The following is an 18,061-nucleotide window of genomic DNA, read 5'->3' as shown; positions in this document are numbered from 1 at the left end:
CAAGTTTACATTAACTTTGGATATAACACAGGAGAAACAAGCGGAAGCGCTCTCTTTTCCTCTCACTCCCGACAGCCTGTCAGTATCGCCTCATGCAGCTCACTGATCCAGTAATGAGTGACCCGACAGTGAACAATACATATATTTATAACTAGTTTAGCTTGTTCCAGAAGGTAGATAAAATAGCTAAGTGTGTTAGGTCTAACTCTTGTGTGTTTCGCTCCGCTCACCGGTCCGTCACAGCGGTGGAGCTGCAGGATTTCTGCTTCACACACGTGCATACCGCTATTTTATTGTCTTTTTCGGACACTCTTAAAATACCAGACTGGTGAAGCCATTTTGGCGAGCTTGTTTTGCCGCGCACAGAGAAAAGTGTCATGTATTTTACGTCATGCGATCTCCTCTCGCAATCGGCATTTTTAGAGAGCACCGATCGGCAGAGAGTGAGAATCGGCCGATATCGATCGGCGGCCCATATCGATTCGGCAGCCGAGATCGATCGGAGCATCCCTACCGGGGCCACATATTTATGTATAAAATACATACAAAAGTGCATTTTGCATGATAGGAGACTTTAATGACACGACACATTTTGTGAATGTTTGGCAAGCAGTGCAAAGAGCTGGCATCATTGTACTATCTTAAACAATTTGGTGGCTCAGAGAGAGTGCTGTCCATGGATCAGTTTTGCTGGCACACATCGCTTTCGTTTCTTAAACATGCCTTGCAGCCAAACGACAACACTCACATTCTTATGATGCAACAGTTTACATGGACACACATGAAGACAGTCAACACCAACTAAGGAGTTTGAAACTTGAACAGAAAAGCACAAAATAAAGACGGTAAAATAGAAAGAACCAACACAGCAGATACTGGATGATTTCCCCCAAATAGTGAAGTATTCAACCACACGCTGAGTGATGAGGTTAAGCATCTGAGGAAGCAGCCTTCCATGGAATCCTCCAAAGCAGAAACAATAAATTATAATTAATTCAGTTTTAGGTCATCTTAGATTTTTTTTTTTAAAACAGCATTGCAAGCATTGTGCACTGCAATGCTGCCATATAAACATACATCCACATTCAGACTGATAGGAAAATGTGTTTTCTTGAGAGACAATAAGCAAACTTCTGGTTCTACTGTATTAAAGAGAGGATCAGTGTGTGGTCTGCACCTCTGACTGTCGTCTCCTTCTTAAAGCTTGTGTTTCACTCTGAAGCCTAACTTCAATGGATGATGTGATTCAGACATATTTACCAGTTGACTCATTCAAATCCCAGACAGTAAAGGAAACATTAAAATCCAGATTCTCCTCAAATCCAGCTTGGTCGACACTGTCCCCGAAGTCAAAACAAAACATGGCGAAGCTCAGTTTTTAAAAACTCCCAGAAAAATGCAAATCTGGGGAGAATCTGCTCGCATATTTAATTCCAGGCTGAAGGCGTTTCTCTAGCAGCTGTCTTCTATTAAATCACATATGTTATTTTACCTTATCTTATTATACCTTTCTTTATTTGTTCTAATTGTATTCTCTTGGCTAGATGTACTTAAAATGTCATTTTTGTATGTGTTTCTGTTGCTCTTAACCTTAATGCTTTTATAGTTTTTTTGTAACGCACTTTGAATCTACTCATATTTAATTCCAGGCTGAAAGAAGATGCCTTTAGCAGATACCTTCTATTAAATCATCCATATGTTATACCTTTTTATATTTCTACTTGTTTTATTCGTATTTTCTTGGCTTTTTAATGACTGTTTTTAGATGTACTTAGCTTAGAATGTCATTATGTTGCTCTATATCTTAATGCTTTTATATTTGTTTTTGTAAATCACTTTGAACTGCCTTGCATTTAATTGTGCTATACAAACAAACTTGCCTTGCCTCGCCTTACTAAACACTTTAAATGTATTGTGCACCGCCATTCTCCTAATCGTTCCTGTTGAGTAGCACACAGCTGAACGTGTCTGTGAGTAGAGGAGTCAGGGTCTCCCTGTTCTGGATCTTTTTGCATGACTGCAGGGCTTCTATGGCAGCATGCTCCATGTCCTCCCTTTCCATCTTGACAATGCCACGTGGGAGGCTGAGAGCTGTTATTGCTGCCTTCTTTAATACAAGACAAACCCCAAAACACATTGTGTAATCTCGGGCCGGCTACAGATATAATAGTGCTGAGACACGCCATTTATTCTGGAAGGAATGCAAAGAGGCCAGGAGGACAACTGCCAGCAAATTCTCATTTGGGCAACAAAAACAGGGTGCTAATGGGAACAGTGAGTCGTGACGCCGCGGAGCCCCGGGCTGGGAACGCTGCACACTGACAGCAGGAAGAATGAATGATTTACAGGTCGCTGGTTTGTCTTTTTTCCGACGATTAAGACCAGCAGGTGGAAACAGAAATCAGAGGATGTTGCAACATGGCCAAAAAATATTTGCTGACCTTCTGTGCTGTAGTAAAACCATCAGGAAGTGAGTCAATGCTCTAATGCATTAACTTATCTTCCAGCATCTTTTCATTATTATTAATAGACTATGCAGTGATGAATTGTTCATTTGGAGTCTGTTTATAATATCTGTTTGTTTGCAGCTACGCAGAAAAGAAGAGGCATGTGAAGTCTCATTAAACTGCATGCCTTATTTGGTGCAATAACCATACAAAATGCAAAGTACATCAGCTTGACAATGGCTGTGAATCCTTGGATGTTAGATTGCTTCTCTTTTATCCGGCCCATATGTCTGTTAGCATGCTAAGCAGGGTTGCGCAACCTCTTAAAGGACACATGACTTGACATACGATCTTCTGTTTATGCTTTGACGGCTGCAGGGCTTTTTTGTTGTAGTTTAAAGCTACATTTACCAGGGAGACACATCAATAACACATGACACGAACCAAATTCCTCACAGAACAAGTTGGATACAGTCAAAGTGTTGACATCTTTTACACAGCTTTAATGAAATGGGACTTTGCAGGGGATCCTTTAAGAGGGTGAGCATCTCCTGTAACAGGAAACTCCAGTTTGTTAGAGGGAGACACAAAAGGCTTCAGACAAAGACTGAGGTGTGTGGAGAACTGGAGTGCCTCCGGCTGTTGCGTAATTTTTCTCCATGATTCAAAGATAACACAAAGCTCCGGTGATGAAATGCAGGTCATGTTTTCTCCTCCCATGTGAAATAGTGAGAGCAGTTGCGATTTTAAGATGAATGGAGTGGAAGAAGTGAGACATGACGGAGTTATGAGTATAGAAATGCTATCGATGGATAAGAGCCAAGAGGGAGAACTGTGTGACGCAACATGGGCGAGTGAATGGAGGCGTCAACACACCTATTTCCTTCTTCCTCGAACAAAATGTGTTGTCATGCCGTCAAAATGACTTGCATATAACGTGATAAGCATGAGAAAAACACAGGCTTTACATTGCTATGGCCCTGAACCCCTAATGTTAACAATATACCTGTAACTGACCATTGTTTAAGGATGGTATGTCTGTCTAGCCATCTTGTAAAGTGGGGCAAAAAAGTATTTAGTCAGCCACCAATTGTGCAAGTTCTCCCACTTAAAAAGATGAGACACCTGTAATTTTCATCCTTTTCACCTCAACTATGAGAGACAAAATGAGAAAAAAAAAATCCAGAAAATCACATTGTCTGATTTTTAAAGACTTTATTTGCAAATTATGATGGAAAATAAGTATTTGGTCAATAACAAAAGTTCATCTCAATACTTTGTTATATACCCTTTGTTGGCAATGACAGAGGTCAAACGTTTTCTGTAAGTCTTCACAAGGTTCACTTTTCACACACTGTTGCTGGTATTTTGGCCCATTCCTCCATGCAGATCTCCTCTAGAGCAGTGATGTTTTGGGGCTGTCGCTGGGCAACACAGACTTTCAACTCCCTCCAAAGATTTTCTATGGGGTTGAGATCTGGAGACTGGCTAGGCCACTCCAGGACCTTGAAATGCTTCTTACGAAGCCACTCCTTCGTTGCCCGGGCGGTGTGTTTGGGATCATTGTCATGCTGAAAGACCCAGCCACGTTTCATCTTCAATGCCCTTGCTGATGGAAGGAGGTTGTCACTCAAAATCTCACGATACATGGCCCCATTCATTCTTTCCTTTACACGGATCAGTCGTCATGGTTCCTTTGCAGAAAAACAGCCCCAAAGCATGATGTTTCCACCCCCATGTTTCACAGTAGGTATGGTGTTCTTTGGATGCAACTCAGCATTCTTTCTCCTCCAAACACGTCTAGTTGAGTTTTTACCAAAAAGTTCTATTTTGGTTTCATCTGACCATATGACATTCTCCCAATCCTCTTCTGGATCATCTAAATGCTCTCTAGCAAACTTCAGACGGGCCTGGACATGTACTGGCTTAAGCAGGGGGACACGTCTGGCACTGCAGGATTTGAGTCCCTGGCGGCGTAGTGTGTTACTGATGGTATCCTTTGTTACTTTGGTCCCAGCTCTCTGCAGGTCATTGACTAGGTCCCCCCGTGTGGTTCTGGGATTTTTGCTCACCGTTCTTGTGATAATTTTGACCCCATGGGGTGAGATCTTGGGTGGAGCCCCAGATCGAGGGAGATTATCAGTGGTCTTGTATGTCTTCCATTTTCTAATAATTGCTCCCACAGTTGATTTCTTCACACCAAGCTGCTTACCTATTGTAGATTCAGTCTTCCCAGCCTGGTGCAGGTCTACAATTTTGTTTATGGTGTCCTTTGACAGCTCTTTGGTCTTGGCCATAGTGGAGTTTGGAGTGTGACTGTTTGAGGTTGTGGACAGTTGTCTTTTATACTGATAACGAGTTCAAACAAGTGCAGCTAATCCAGTTAACAAGTGGAGGACAGAGGAGGCTCTTAAAGAAAGAAGTTACAGGTCTGTGAGAGCCAGAAATCTTGTTTGTTTGTAGGTGACCAAATACTTATTTTCCACCATAATTTGCAAATAAATTCTTTAAAAATCAGACAATGTGATTTTCTTGATTTTTTTTTCTCATTTTGTCTCTCATAGTTGAGGTATACCTAGGATGAAAATTACAGGCCTCTCATCTTTTTAAGTGGGAGAACTTGCACAATTGGTGGCTGACTAAATACTTTTTTGCCCCACTGTATATCCAAGTGCTTTTTGGGTTCAAATGAACACGGATGAACTGCATGGTGGTTTTAAGTTGTGCACACAGAGAGTCGAACAATTAACAAAACATTGGTGGCAGCTACTCATTATAATTCTCAGGAAGAAAGAAAATCTGAATCTGCAAAAATTAACCAAAAAAGTTGCAATGGGTGCATTTTCACTTATGTTTTTCTGTTGTCGGCGTTACACACATGTCAACAAACTGCTGACTCACCCTATGTCGATGAGCGGGGACTTCCCCCGGCCCCTCTTGTAGCACAGGAAGAGCTCTGGGCTCTTCAGGCTGCCGTGGTTGAGGTTGGCGGGCTGGCCGCTGTAGGTGCTGTCGATGCATGTGAAGCCTTCAGGAACCGTCTCTCCGGCGGACCGGTTGATGACGGCCAGGTCGCTGATTGGGGCTTTGGGCCCGCTGGACTTGGTCTCGGAGAGGTCCTGCTCCAGAGGCGTGGACTTGTCCGTCAGCCCGGCCACCACAAAGTAGTCGGTCACACGGTGACCCTTATCCTCAATCATGGCTGGGCGTACCTGAAAGGGAAGAAGTGGGATATGAGATTCATGAGGATTTACATTTAAGCTGACTTTCGTATTTTCTTTTTACCTAAAAGATACTAGAGCTAGATGGAATTCTTCATCAACATTTGAAATTTTTTTTGTCTATTTATTTGCCTATTTCTGTTGCAGAAAAGATAAGGCTTCACTATTTTTGTTTTCTATTTGTATAATTAGATTCCAGTGGTGGCTATATACAATGGTTTCAGACTCCAAACATTTTCTATAACTTCAGATTCAACAGTTATTAGAAAAAGTTAGATGCAACAATTTTCCAAATTCCAACCCTGTTTTTATCTTGCAAAATACTCTTCCTTAATCCATATCTTTTGGACGTTTAGCTTTTCAGAAACATTTTTCATTGATGTCAAAAAACATTCGTCTCTTCTTCTTGCTGCACTCAACTGAAGGTATGCACATGTTCAAAAATAACAGCACCATAAATAACATTTGTCAGACCAGAATAACCCAAAATCTTATTTTGTCCATCTTTTTTAGGCTGATTACAACATTAAAAAGATCAAGAGGCATTCGAAGCTTCTCAAAGACCTAAAAAAAAATCTTAAATTTTAAAAGACTTTTGGTGCAGCCCTATAATGAACCCTCTTGTCCCACAATCCTAGAAGACATAAAAGCAAACCACAGTCTAGCTTTACACTGCCCTCAAACTCTGTAATCAGGAGAACACTGCATGTTTGTGTCTCACATCTCACTATGGGACAGTGGGGTGGATTACATACACACTGAATGTTAAGTTATACTGTGGCAAAGGCAATAAAAGGGATCCTTTAAGACTGAGGAACCACTACGAAGCAAACACTGTAGGAAAGACGAGAAGTATAAAAGGATTTGTTGACATTTACAAACACACTCTTGCCATTGTATATCACCGCAGCGCTCGATTATGTTGAGAGTTAAAGCTCTGGTGGTAAAGCGGAGCCATGGGAGAGTAGCCGGGCACCGAGGAATTCTTAGAAATGCCACGAGAGCGTAAATCAAGCAGACACTAAAGTCTATAAAACACTGGAAATGTGGTCGCATGCGTGGCAAATGTGGCAAAAGTTTAACGCATGGAGCCGCCAAGAAATGTGAATTGTGATTTATTATTGATTACATGCAAAAAAGCTTGAGTGTCTTTTTTCTAGTTCACCGTGTCGCCAAATCCAGCAGATGATGACTCAGTAAACACTTACATTGGAAATTGAGCTCTTATGAAATAACAGGTGTGAAAGTCCATTATTCATTCACAGGCATAGTAGATCACTTCCTACATATCGTAGTATCGTAGATGCAGAATATTTGAAAACGTTGCTAATCTTACTGTGCCAATGAAGCGCAATTAACTGATCAAGGCACAACGGAGAACAACTGGTTTTCTGAGGAGAAAAAGAAACCAACACGTCCACATTGCGCCTTCAAAAGAGCTGTTAGAGACCGACAGGAAGTTCAAGTTTTCCAGTGGTGAGTCAGCTGTGGCTGCGGGGGGAAAAAGAAACCTCTCTGCATGGCAACGGCAAACACAGAGAGCCCTGGAATGTATGAATAATACAAACGGTAACATGCCCGTTATAGATTTTTTTTTTTTTATTCAGGACTCGATTGATTGCTCATACGAACATGTTAGGGACAGTACAGGCATGTTGAAAGTAGGGCTGCTCGATTATGGCAAAAATCATAATCTCGATTATTTGGGTCAATAATTGATATCAAGATTATTAAAAAATTATTTACTTTGAAAACATCAATTTATTGGAGAAAAAAAAAAGTAATGATAAAAAAAAGAAATCGTTTTATTTCGATTACGTCGTTTTCGTAATCGTTGCAACTGCAAGCCATAATCGTAATTGCGATTAAAATACGATTAATTGAGCAGCCCTAGTTGAAAGGCAAGAGCGTTGTACTGCAAAGACAATCTGAAACAATACAACTAAAGCAGCTTGCATGCTTAAAGAGCATCTTGCAGGGTTTTTTTTTTTACTACATTTATGCTTAACCTTGCCTGAAAATTACAATTAAAAAAGTTAATGCAGGATTTGATATGTTTTACAAGACATAAGGGCAGGAATTCAGAGGAAAAGGAGCCGTTTTGAGCTCTGCTACTAAAAACTGCTTTTTTTTAACGTCATACGTCAAACGCGTCATATTACGTCACATGGGGGAGTTAACTTTCTCGGACTCCTTCTCTGCCCAATCCGCGGTAGTAGTTTGTAGTTGGTTTGAGCGGTTGTGATTTAGTGAGCTGGTATTTTTTCGGTAATTTTACATTGCATTTCACCATTTGTAATCATGGTGAGCTTGTGTTTGTGCAGGTTGCACAAACTCAAGCCTGTCAGGGCATCGAGTCCACAGTTTCCCTGACGGGAAAAGGACCGGAGCTAGCGTTCGTTCCTGGGTGCGTTGTGTATCCACCTCCCTGCAGCACATACTCCGTCTCCACAGCTTTATCAAGAAACCGTATTACATCTCTCTCCCCCCCTTCGCTGCTCTCTCTCTCCCCCCTTCGCTGCTCTCTCTCCCCTCCGGTACACGGCACCATAAGACGTAGTGTGGAGTTGCATTAGATAACGCTGTGGTGGCTGTACTGCTCCAGCCGTCTCCTTTGTGTTTGTTTGTTTCCCCCTGTCTGTGTTGTTTGTGTGTGCGTGGTGGCTGTCACTCCTGGCTCCCGGCTCAACCTCCACTCACCTGCTGCAATCAGCTGTGCACCCTCCCCGACTACACACCTGCTTTCCATCAAGCCATTTACAATGACATATCAACGGAGGCTCCACAACCTTTCTCCGCCAGATCGTCAAGTATCAGCCGTATCTCGCGTCTCTCCTCCGGTACACAGCACCGTAGTGTGGAGTTGCATTAGGTAACACGAGATACGGCTGATACTTGCGCATTAGTTTCTGTTATGGATCAGTATCAACAGTCCTGCCAGTAACGTTACTATATTATCAATACTACTTTAGTTATAGCCTGATATATGATTGCTAACTTTACAATGTTGTGATGTGACTGACGTTAGCTAACATGCTAACGCCGGTCACTCACCAAGACAGCTGCTCTGTTCTCCACTGGTTCTCCTCACACCACAGCTCCATTTCTCTCCGATGGCCGTTATTTTTTCTAATCCTTGGCTGCTCCTGGTCTCTTGGACGCCTAGCAGGCTCATAATTATAATCATATGCATTCGAATATATATTTTCAACCCTTTTCTGTCTGTGTCAAAACTAGCATTGTGATCCATGTTTATTCATACGTTAGACCGGCCGCTCTCCCCCTTGTTTCCCCCATGTTACGTCACACGCGGGAGGTCACGTGCAGAGGCTTTTTTATGCGGAAGGGAAAATGTCTTACTAAAACGACACCAGATGTCACTGTAGTGTATATTTCTGTATATTTTTTGGTGTATTCATCATTTTCCTACACATTTATTCACAGGTGTCTCTAACCTGCAAGTTGCTCTTTAAGCTCATTTGAATCCACTTGTTTCAACTTTTAAATCTCCTTTCTAAGACATCCGTACACCTGTCTGAAGCTTTAGGGGACACTACGTTTGTCAGGAAGGAAAAGGAGGCAAGTATTCAGAGAAAGCAATCTGCTGACACATGTTAGTTACACACATTTTCCGCACAAAAACTCAAAATATTTTCTAGACTTTGAGCCTGGCATACCAAGTCTTGCACAACTAAGGCGTTATATGTGTGAAATAGTTAATGTTTAATTTAAGCCCTTAACCGATGAATAATGAAGGCAGCAGTGCTTTTTAGTTAAACTTGGCATTGTGCCCATGTGAACGAGCCAATACGGATGCCAGCTTTACAGGCCAGTTAGCTTTGAAGAACTGTAGCTGGATGGTTGCCCATTACGGGGACCATTTTATTTTTTCCTTTTAAAACAATGTCAGGAAATCAAAGAGCAGAGAGTGCTAACCTATGCATCGAGCGGCAAAAACAGTACATTGCATTCCAGGTCATATTCAAGCAGACTTCCACTTTCCATAAACAAACACGGCAATACAAGTGCATGAATGAAGATGGGAAGTATGGCAGACCTATTCTTTCAGGAGGGTCAGCTGTTGAAGAAACGTAGGATGGAAAAGCCCTGATGGATATTAGGGATGGTCCACTCCACATTCTTTGTATTCTTAAAGAGTTATTCAATGAGAAACATCTATTGGTTATCTGTTAGATAAAAGTTGATGTGATTTCTTAATCGCATCTGCAGATTCTTTATGACCTTTTTTACATAGCATATGAATTTAATTTATTTCATTGTCCTTTCACAATCTAGGGCATTGACTCATTCAGAGGACCTCCACTGAAACGTATGTACTTGAAAAACAAATCCATAAAAGCCCAAATAATTCCAGATGTGGTTTTTCAAACACAATAAATAATGTTTGTCTCCAGCTCGTATTTAATGATGAAGCACAACAGCAGAACTGCTTCAAGACTCATTGCTCTGGGAAGAAATACTGCACTGTATCCATGGTTACTCTCACCAGTCAAAACCCTATTCAAAAGATAAATGGTAGATGTGTTCAGAGTATATTTGCTCAATAAAGAAACACGCTGTTAAATGTGTTCTCACCAAAGGTCGGCCAGTAAATTCACTCTGATGGTCTTTGTGTGTGAGAACACACCTGTTTCACTAAAGAAGATTAATTAATTTAATAAACTTTCATTCATGCATCTGGGTCTTTATCAGTGCCCATGTCTCTACATGAAATACAGTCCAACACTACATTACTGCACCTAGAGAAGCCGACAAGTAAGTATAGCTAGGATTGCTTAAATGATCAAAGCGCAATATTCAGGAAAAAGGTAAAGTATGTACAAAAATATATCTGAAGTGTTTGGAGCTGCAGAGGACTTTTAATAAATACAATGTAATAAAAAAAAAACTTGTAGTAATCTGAACATACCACCACTGATACTATAGTATTCCCCTGTATGTAAGGTGACACAGCTGTGGACTCACTCTTAAGGCTGGCACCGTGTGTAACAGTCCCCTCTGCCTCCATACACAGTACACCATACAAATATCTCTTTGTAACAGCCCATAATAGACTAACACTGGCGCTGCCATGGCAACCGAGCCCCAACAATGCCAGGCTACACGACCCTGAGCTGCGGCTATAGTGTTACTCTCACTGAGGAAAATGATCTGCAAGTCTTTCAAGGGTACATTTAGTATAGCTGACATCCCTGAATACAGTCTGCCGTCTCAGTTTTAGACCTAAAATGGCTTTCTTTATACCGGGCACTTTTATGTCTGGCGAGCATATAAAACAAGGTAGTGACCATAAGCGGTGGTGGTGTTGACAGTGGATTAGACTAAAAGCTTTTTAAGCTGTTGTAAACAGTAGTGAACGTAACATTGAGGATTTTCCGCCCCTCTGGATCTGCGCTTGTCTCAGCATGCAGGGTGGAAAACATTCAGGAAAAGTTTTTAACCTCCAGGCATAAATTGTGAAGCTTTTCCAGTGAAAACGTCAGACATACTGGTCCATTAGACTTCCACTGTGTTAGGGCCTGTGTTGTAACTGGAGCCCCTGCCTCTAAAAAGGTGGTGCTCGGCCCCTCCCTCCACATGTGAAAACCTGTTCCTCTAGAGCCCCAATGATCAAGTGTCACGCTCTTTGTCTGGCAGGAGGGTCACTATGAACCAGGACAAAAATATCACGCTTTAAAGGATACTATTAGTTCTATTTTAGCTGTGTTTAATTCAATGTAACATTTTAACTTGGATTGTCAGATTCTTTCTTTTCCGTTATATTTTCTGAGAATTGTGTCCACAGTGCTCACTTTAAATCAAACCTCTTCTCAGAACCATAAGCCATTCATAAAAATTGTGGAATCAGTGACTTCCCTTTTCCAGTGAGAACAGTATTGCTGACGTAAAATGTGGATAAATGTCTATTTATCTGTTTATAATGTCTAGTTGTGCCAACGATATACAAAGAGAACAATCCGGAGTGACTTGCCAAATGACAACACGCCGAGTATCCTAATTTACCCTGAAAATAACAACATAAGGCATGACTATAAGTTAGGGCAGCTCAATTAATCGTATTTTAATCGCAATTACGATTTTGGCTTGCAACGATTATGAAAACAACATAATTTTATTTTTTATTGGTTTTTCAGTTGAATTATATTTAAAGTTCAGGGTAATCAACTATTAAAAACATTATTTTTCAATAAATGTATGTTTTCAAAAGTAAATGGATAATTGTTTTTAATAATCGTGATATCAATTATTGACCCAAATAATCAAGATTATGATTTTTGCCATAATCGAGCAGGGGAAGGAGTGAAAGCAAAAACCGCCAACGGTTCAAACCGTTATAAGTCAACAATGTAGAACAGGTTTTACCATTCAGGCCTCATTAGAATTAGAATATTTCTCCTTTTTAAGCAAGCCGAGAGCACTCCAGATATCCAATACTTAAGGTCTGAAAAATGTCCCAAAAGAAACAACATTGTCGTTTTTTAACAACAGTATTATAATTTCTTATACATGAGCTTCTGAATATAGACCTCCACCCTAACAGCGACTGAAAATGGAGCAGATGGTGAAATATTAAGTTCATTTAGTGTTTTTTTCTAGACTTTCTGAGGCCAGATGGATTGGTAGTGACACTTTCTCATTTCCAACAGGTGTGGGAAAGAAATGTACAAATACTTGTTTGTCATATTATATGATATTTTGAGCTGCTCTGATATAGGCAGAGGATGGGGACTAATCCAGATTTTTTTTAAAAGGTAAAAAGTGGCAAGGAAGGTGTAATAAAATATGACAATATGCGAGGGATCACTGCCTCTAGAACAATAGCCCATTCTTGTTTGAATCGGTAAGTAGTGGTACAGAAGAAAGCCCCAACTGAGGATCATAATAAGATCCATGATGACTCTTCATTCTTTAACACTGAGTGGATCATTCCTCCGGGCCTGATTTCCCAGCCCTTAAAGTCTTGTTCTTGTCGGTGGCACTGGTCCCAACTTGCTTGCAAATGTGTCAAAGGTTGGCACTGCAGCCCGAAACCCCCTGAGGGCAGAGGAAAACTCTTAGACTGCCGTAAATAAAACTCTGGTGGTCCTTCCACGCCTTCATTTCCAAAAGGTACCAAATTAAAAGACATAGAAACAGAGATTAAAGTACACCCCTCACTCCATCCCCCCATGTTGTGCCCTACAATTATCTCATCCCTTACACAAAAGAGCCTGGAGGCTTGTTCCCCAGGGGTGAAAGCCTGCGAGTGTGTGTGCATGCACAAAGTCTGAGCATGTGTGTGTGTGTAATGCCAGACCGCGGACAGAGCTGTGTCTGTTTCCGTTGTTTCAGCAGCAGATCCCCTCACAGCTTTTGAAACAGAAGCTACGCTAGGCCTACTGACGATAAATTTCAAATGCAAGAATCTGCCAAGGAAAAGGGTGTTTTTTTTCAGCTATAATAACGGTCAATTGGGGAGGGAAAGATACAGTATATTTATGGTCAATTGCACATTTTCATTATGGGGATAATCGTAAAAATCCTATCAATTAGAGACTTGAAAGCGCTGTCTACATCACCATTAAAAAAAGGTACTGGACAGAAATGTAGAGCCTGATTATCAGGTAAAAGAGAACCGACCAACACAAGGTTCCACGAATAAAAAAAATGTACGCGCAGGGACCTTATGATTTGTGTTTGTTAGTTTGTTTTTCACTCAAAGTTAATTAATATGTTTATTTCGAAAAAATGTTTACCATCTGTAATGCAAAATAGCCAGAAATCTCAAAACTGACCTAAGCCCTTGGTTTACAAAATGTAAGGTAAAGTGATTCCAGTCAAATGTTGTGACGTTTGAAAGTTTCTTTGCATATTTTGATGATGATCAGGCCTTTGCAGCTCCGCTGGCAGCCGCCGAGCAGCAGTGAGTGAGCTTCTGCAGCGTCTGTCTGCTCTAAGTGGTACTCTGTACGCTCTGGAGGATCTGAAGAGCAAAGTGGGCCTCGCAGCCACCTGTCATCACAGAGTGCTGTAGGTGGTGAAGGCCAGACCGAGAACAAGGTGCCAATGAGCTGACGAGACCTCCATTTACAAGGCGGCCATGACCGCAGAAAAAACTAACGCTTTGTGATTTTCCTGAGGTGCAGTTTGATGGGAGATGAGCTCAAATTGAAGCCAGTTCAGTCTGATTGAACTCATATGGGGCGAGCTACAGTATACGTGCGCTTGGCTGGCTATTAAACCAGTGAATACCTCATGCTGCTAATGAATCTTTACAGTGTGTTGTGATGAGACTAACAGCCTCGCTCAGTTTACGACACAGAAAATAGGTCCAAATGTTGACAAAAACAAGCTCCAGTGCGTCTGATTTGAGGCGAGGAATATATTTAACTGTTCAATATTTGCTGTTCAGAGTGTGTGAGAGGTGGAGCATTCACAGTCTATCTGCTTATTGGCTCCAGATAAGCCTGTTTGATAATGGCATTATCATAGCCATATGCTAACAAGCTCTCTGTGCGCGGCCGGCACACAGACACACGGTGAACTCTGATCCTCGCTAACGTTTGTTTAACCTTGGCGGCTGCCCTCATTACTTCAAACACAGGCAATGCATAAAATCCAATTTGATTTGGGAAACCGACGATAGCAGAGAACACGCTTCTCAGAACAGGTACCCGACTGCCAAATCAAACAGATAAGAAATAATGTTTGTTGTTTTTGATACAGGCTGTTTCATTATGTTCCTCTGGGCATGGGTCTTTCTCCTTGAATTCAGAATAATATGTTTTTTAGAAGCTGTAATGTGTAAATATTTGGTATTTGTATTTAATTGTCCAAACTGTCCTCTGCTTAGATTAAGAAAATAACTGTTAGTGAAGAAAATATAAATTATTCTGCTTGAATTCAGCATAATCTGTCTGCATTGTTATTGAACTATTGTCCTGATAAACATGAACAAATACACAGCTGCAACAAGTTTTTATACAGTGAACATAATCTATTGCTTAATCGATAATAACACATACCTCAAATTGCGTAATAAGCCAGTCAAAAACAAACATTTAGCTTTTTAGAAGCTTTAACCAGCCAATATTTGGTAATTTAACTCGTCATTTTGAAAGCTGTCCTCCATTAAGAATGTCTTATTTTCACAAGAAATGTGTGTCACATCTGTGATGCCATGAAAATATTTGTTAACCAACATGTAAAGTAAAGTATGTTTTATAGGGGTGTAACGGTACACGTGTTATTTCAGTTCATCAAAATGTTGCACCTTAATGTTTATTTTATTATATTTTGTATTTAATTGCGTGAATACATTATTCACAGTTTAATAATAATTTTAAAAAAAATATATATATATATTTTATGTTTTGTGATAATTTTTTCTGCTGTACCGAAAACGTACCGAACCATGACCTAAAAACCGAGGTACGTACTGAACTGGCATTTTTGGTCTATAAAAAGTGACTTTTACGAGTAAAGACCTTTGGTGCAGGTCAGACGATGGAATCAGCGAGGCTCGGCTCAGCGAAACATCACAAGACTGCCTCCCTCCTGGAGCGTGACACCCGGCGGACAGAGAGCATTCCTTCCACTCTGAGGAGGGAGAGAGGGCCAACTGCCAGCCCTTATAACTAGCTGGGCCTAAAAATCCTTTGAAGTACGAATGTCAAATCACAATCTTTACTCTACGGACATTTTCCAATTTGCTATTTCTCCCAGGTTGTCTGTGTTTTAAATTCCACGTGTTATTGTTGAGACTCTCTCTTATTTGCCAGGTTTCCATCTTGAAATAGCTCAATGAGCCTGTTAAACAAAGCCTAAATGAAAATATGACCACAGCTCGGATCGGGGCCTATTGAAAGAAGACGACTAACTGGCACATCACCAGAGTGCAAGGGTCGGATAGAGGATGTAGTTACCTGATTTCTGGCTGACCGACAAGATCTTTGTTCCTGCTCTTTGGATTGAAACCACTGTGTGTGTTAATATGTATTAAGAAATACAAACAGGAAGCTTAACAAAATGCACTCAAGTGTTTCAGGTAAGTTCAGCAAGCCTAAAGACAGGCTGTAATCAGTAGTCTGTGTGGTATAAATAATGTTGTTTTTCTGGCTAATTAAATAGAAAGAAAAGGCAATTAAAACCATTTGTTATAGCATGGTAATGGTGGGAAAGAATCTCACCAAAGTGAAAATTATTCCATGCCAGCTATGGGGAAGTTGGAAGAGTGTTTTTTTTTTCAAAACCTAAAAACAGGACTGCAACTAAATATTATTTAGATTATATTCTGCCCATTATATCCTAGGTTTAGTCTATAAAATAGTGAAATATTTCTATAAGTGTCATGTTTTGTCAGGCAAAAACCTAAATCATCACTTTGATATGAGAACGCAGTAAATAAGCATATTTGAGAGGCTGAAAACAAAACAGCATTAAATAAGTTAAAATGTCAGTGAAAGGAATTGTATGCAATAAAATAATAAAATGACCTTTGCCGTGTCAGTCGTAGTGCAATTCCTGATATCAGTAACAGTGAATTGTTAACAGCTGTATTGCCACTGGAAGAGTCAGAGAAAAGATCTGCACTAATATATCAACGCAACTCAGAAAAGAGTCACAATTGTCATTCGTTTTCTTACACTCGTCCAAATCCAATTTGACTTTTGCCAAGGCAACCAGCCTGCTGCTGCTGCTGCTCCCTCGGCCAACTTCCTCTCCTTGGTCACCTGACAGAGCCTTTAGACGGGGGCAGTGGTGACAAAGTGCAAGTTCAATGTACACAAAGCCATGACCTACTTTCTACCTGCTGCTGCAGCAGGGAGCAGCCCTCACTCCACTCCCCTTTTCCAGCCGCTGGCAGGCCAAGCCAAGGTTAAGGAAGAGATCTTTCAGTTACTTTCCACGTGTCAATTCTGCAAGAGCAATTTCCTCCAACTCATGCCATGATTATGCCATTATCTGACATTCCTGCTGCCATATCAGGTTGCAACACATACATTGAAATAAGTTAAAAACAAGAGGAAATTGCCATTCTCTGCTCTGCTGGGACTTGTGCCATGCATGGCTGTCACAACAGGAACATCACATGCATGCCATGAATCACTGGAGCTGGGAGTACTCTGCTGCCTTTAGGGTCACACTGCTGCTGGCTGGCACCCTGTCAAGTGCTGAGGCGTAGATATGTGAGCACTTTGGGTAATGCATTCAATGGCATTTGTGCTCACCTGACACAAAGGGGCACCTTACACAACTCTGCCTCCGCGGGTTAGGGTCAAACGAATGCAGACATGGCACAAAGTAGTCCTTATCTCCCCCCCCCCCCCTGCTGAACCTCTTTTGTTTTCTTATTATCTATTGGATGTTAAGGCAATATATTCACTGTGTGACACCTGCAGGTTAGGCAGGCTCCAGGAGATCTGGCGTCATGTCAAAGAGGGCCCGGCCGGGAGGAGGAGGGGAGTACAAAAAGAGGGGAGGGCCGGGGGGTTATTCTCCCCAAGTCCCAACTGTTGCATCCGACCAATAATTAGGTCAACTTTCATGCAGGAAATACACATCAACGCGGTTTAAACAAAAAAATAAATGTGCTTCTGTGATCAACCTGCGCAGTGATACGTGGCTGTCTAGTTTCCGCGATGAAAGAGTAGTAGAGAAAGACCAGGAACATGTTTTTTCAGCAAGTAACCTCATGTTTTCACACATTAAATAGTTTAACTGCTATTGGTTATTCCTAAAACAAACTCTGCTAAGTCTCAGCTATTTCCATGTTTAAAAAAAGAGCACTTACCAGCTGTTTACACTGCAGCGAGAGATAATGTTGACATGTAGGCAACTTGCTGTTTTTAACCGCTCGATATATTCCGTATTTCCTATTTGTGCAAACCGAAAGAGGTTAAAAATTGCCGGAAAAAGGGTACTTCCAAATACTCCTTAAAAACTTTGCTGAGCACTTGGTCGCCACACTTTCATCTGAAGTTGTCGGCGGAGGCAGGCGCCATGTTTGTGTGTCTGAGTGTTGTTGGTGGGAGCTTTCTTCCTAAACGTCTCTTTCACCAGGACCCGCCCCGAGCAGAGGAGAGGGGCTGCAAGCTGCACGTATTGAACACGCATTTTCCGGTGTGCCTTTCAAAGTAAAACTCCTTAACGTCACCTACTGCAATGCAAAATATTTCACGTAAATGTATTCAGATAAAGTAAATGTGCTTGCTGCAAAACTCAACCAAAAGTGGTTTATATCATTCATAAATTCAAACACTGAAGTGTTTTTTATTGAAGTGCGATAGAGTATTACATTTGTAATAAACTGACAAAGGCTGACGGAATAGGCGGAACTAACGATATTTGTAATTCTAGTCGGACCCAAAGAGCACACTTTTATCTATTTCA

General features: G+C 41.1%; 1 protein-coding gene across 1 annotated transcript in view; it reads right to left on the bottom strand.

Annotated features, from left to right (window-relative positions):
* dennd4c (DENN/MADD domain containing 4C) overlaps nucleotides 1-17,712 on the bottom strand; it is a 22,385-nt gene extending 4,673 nt beyond the window's left edge. Inside the window, exons 1-3 of the mRNA XM_079671137.1 lie at nucleotides 17,463-17,712; nucleotides 5,349-5,659; nucleotides 2,442-2,449 (exon numbers count right to left, since the gene is read on the bottom strand). Of these exons, the coding sequence (XP_079527263.1) occupies nucleotides 2,442-2,449; nucleotides 5,349-5,647 (307 nt within the window). The 5' untranslated portion in view covers nucleotides 5,648-5,659; nucleotides 17,463-17,712. The remainder of the gene's footprint in view (nucleotides 1-2,441; nucleotides 2,450-5,348; nucleotides 5,660-17,462) is intronic.
* Nucleotides 17,713-18,061: the final 349 nt, after the last annotated feature.

The sequence above is a fragment of the Notothenia rossii genome, assembly GCF_949606895.1.
Source record: "Notothenia rossii genome assembly, chromosome: 3".
NCBI classification, from domain to species: domain Eukaryota; kingdom Metazoa; phylum Chordata; class Actinopteri; order Perciformes; family Nototheniidae; genus Notothenia; species Notothenia rossii.
The sequence above is the reverse complement of the archived record's forward strand: the minus strand, read 5'-3'. Positions and strand labels throughout refer to the sequence as shown.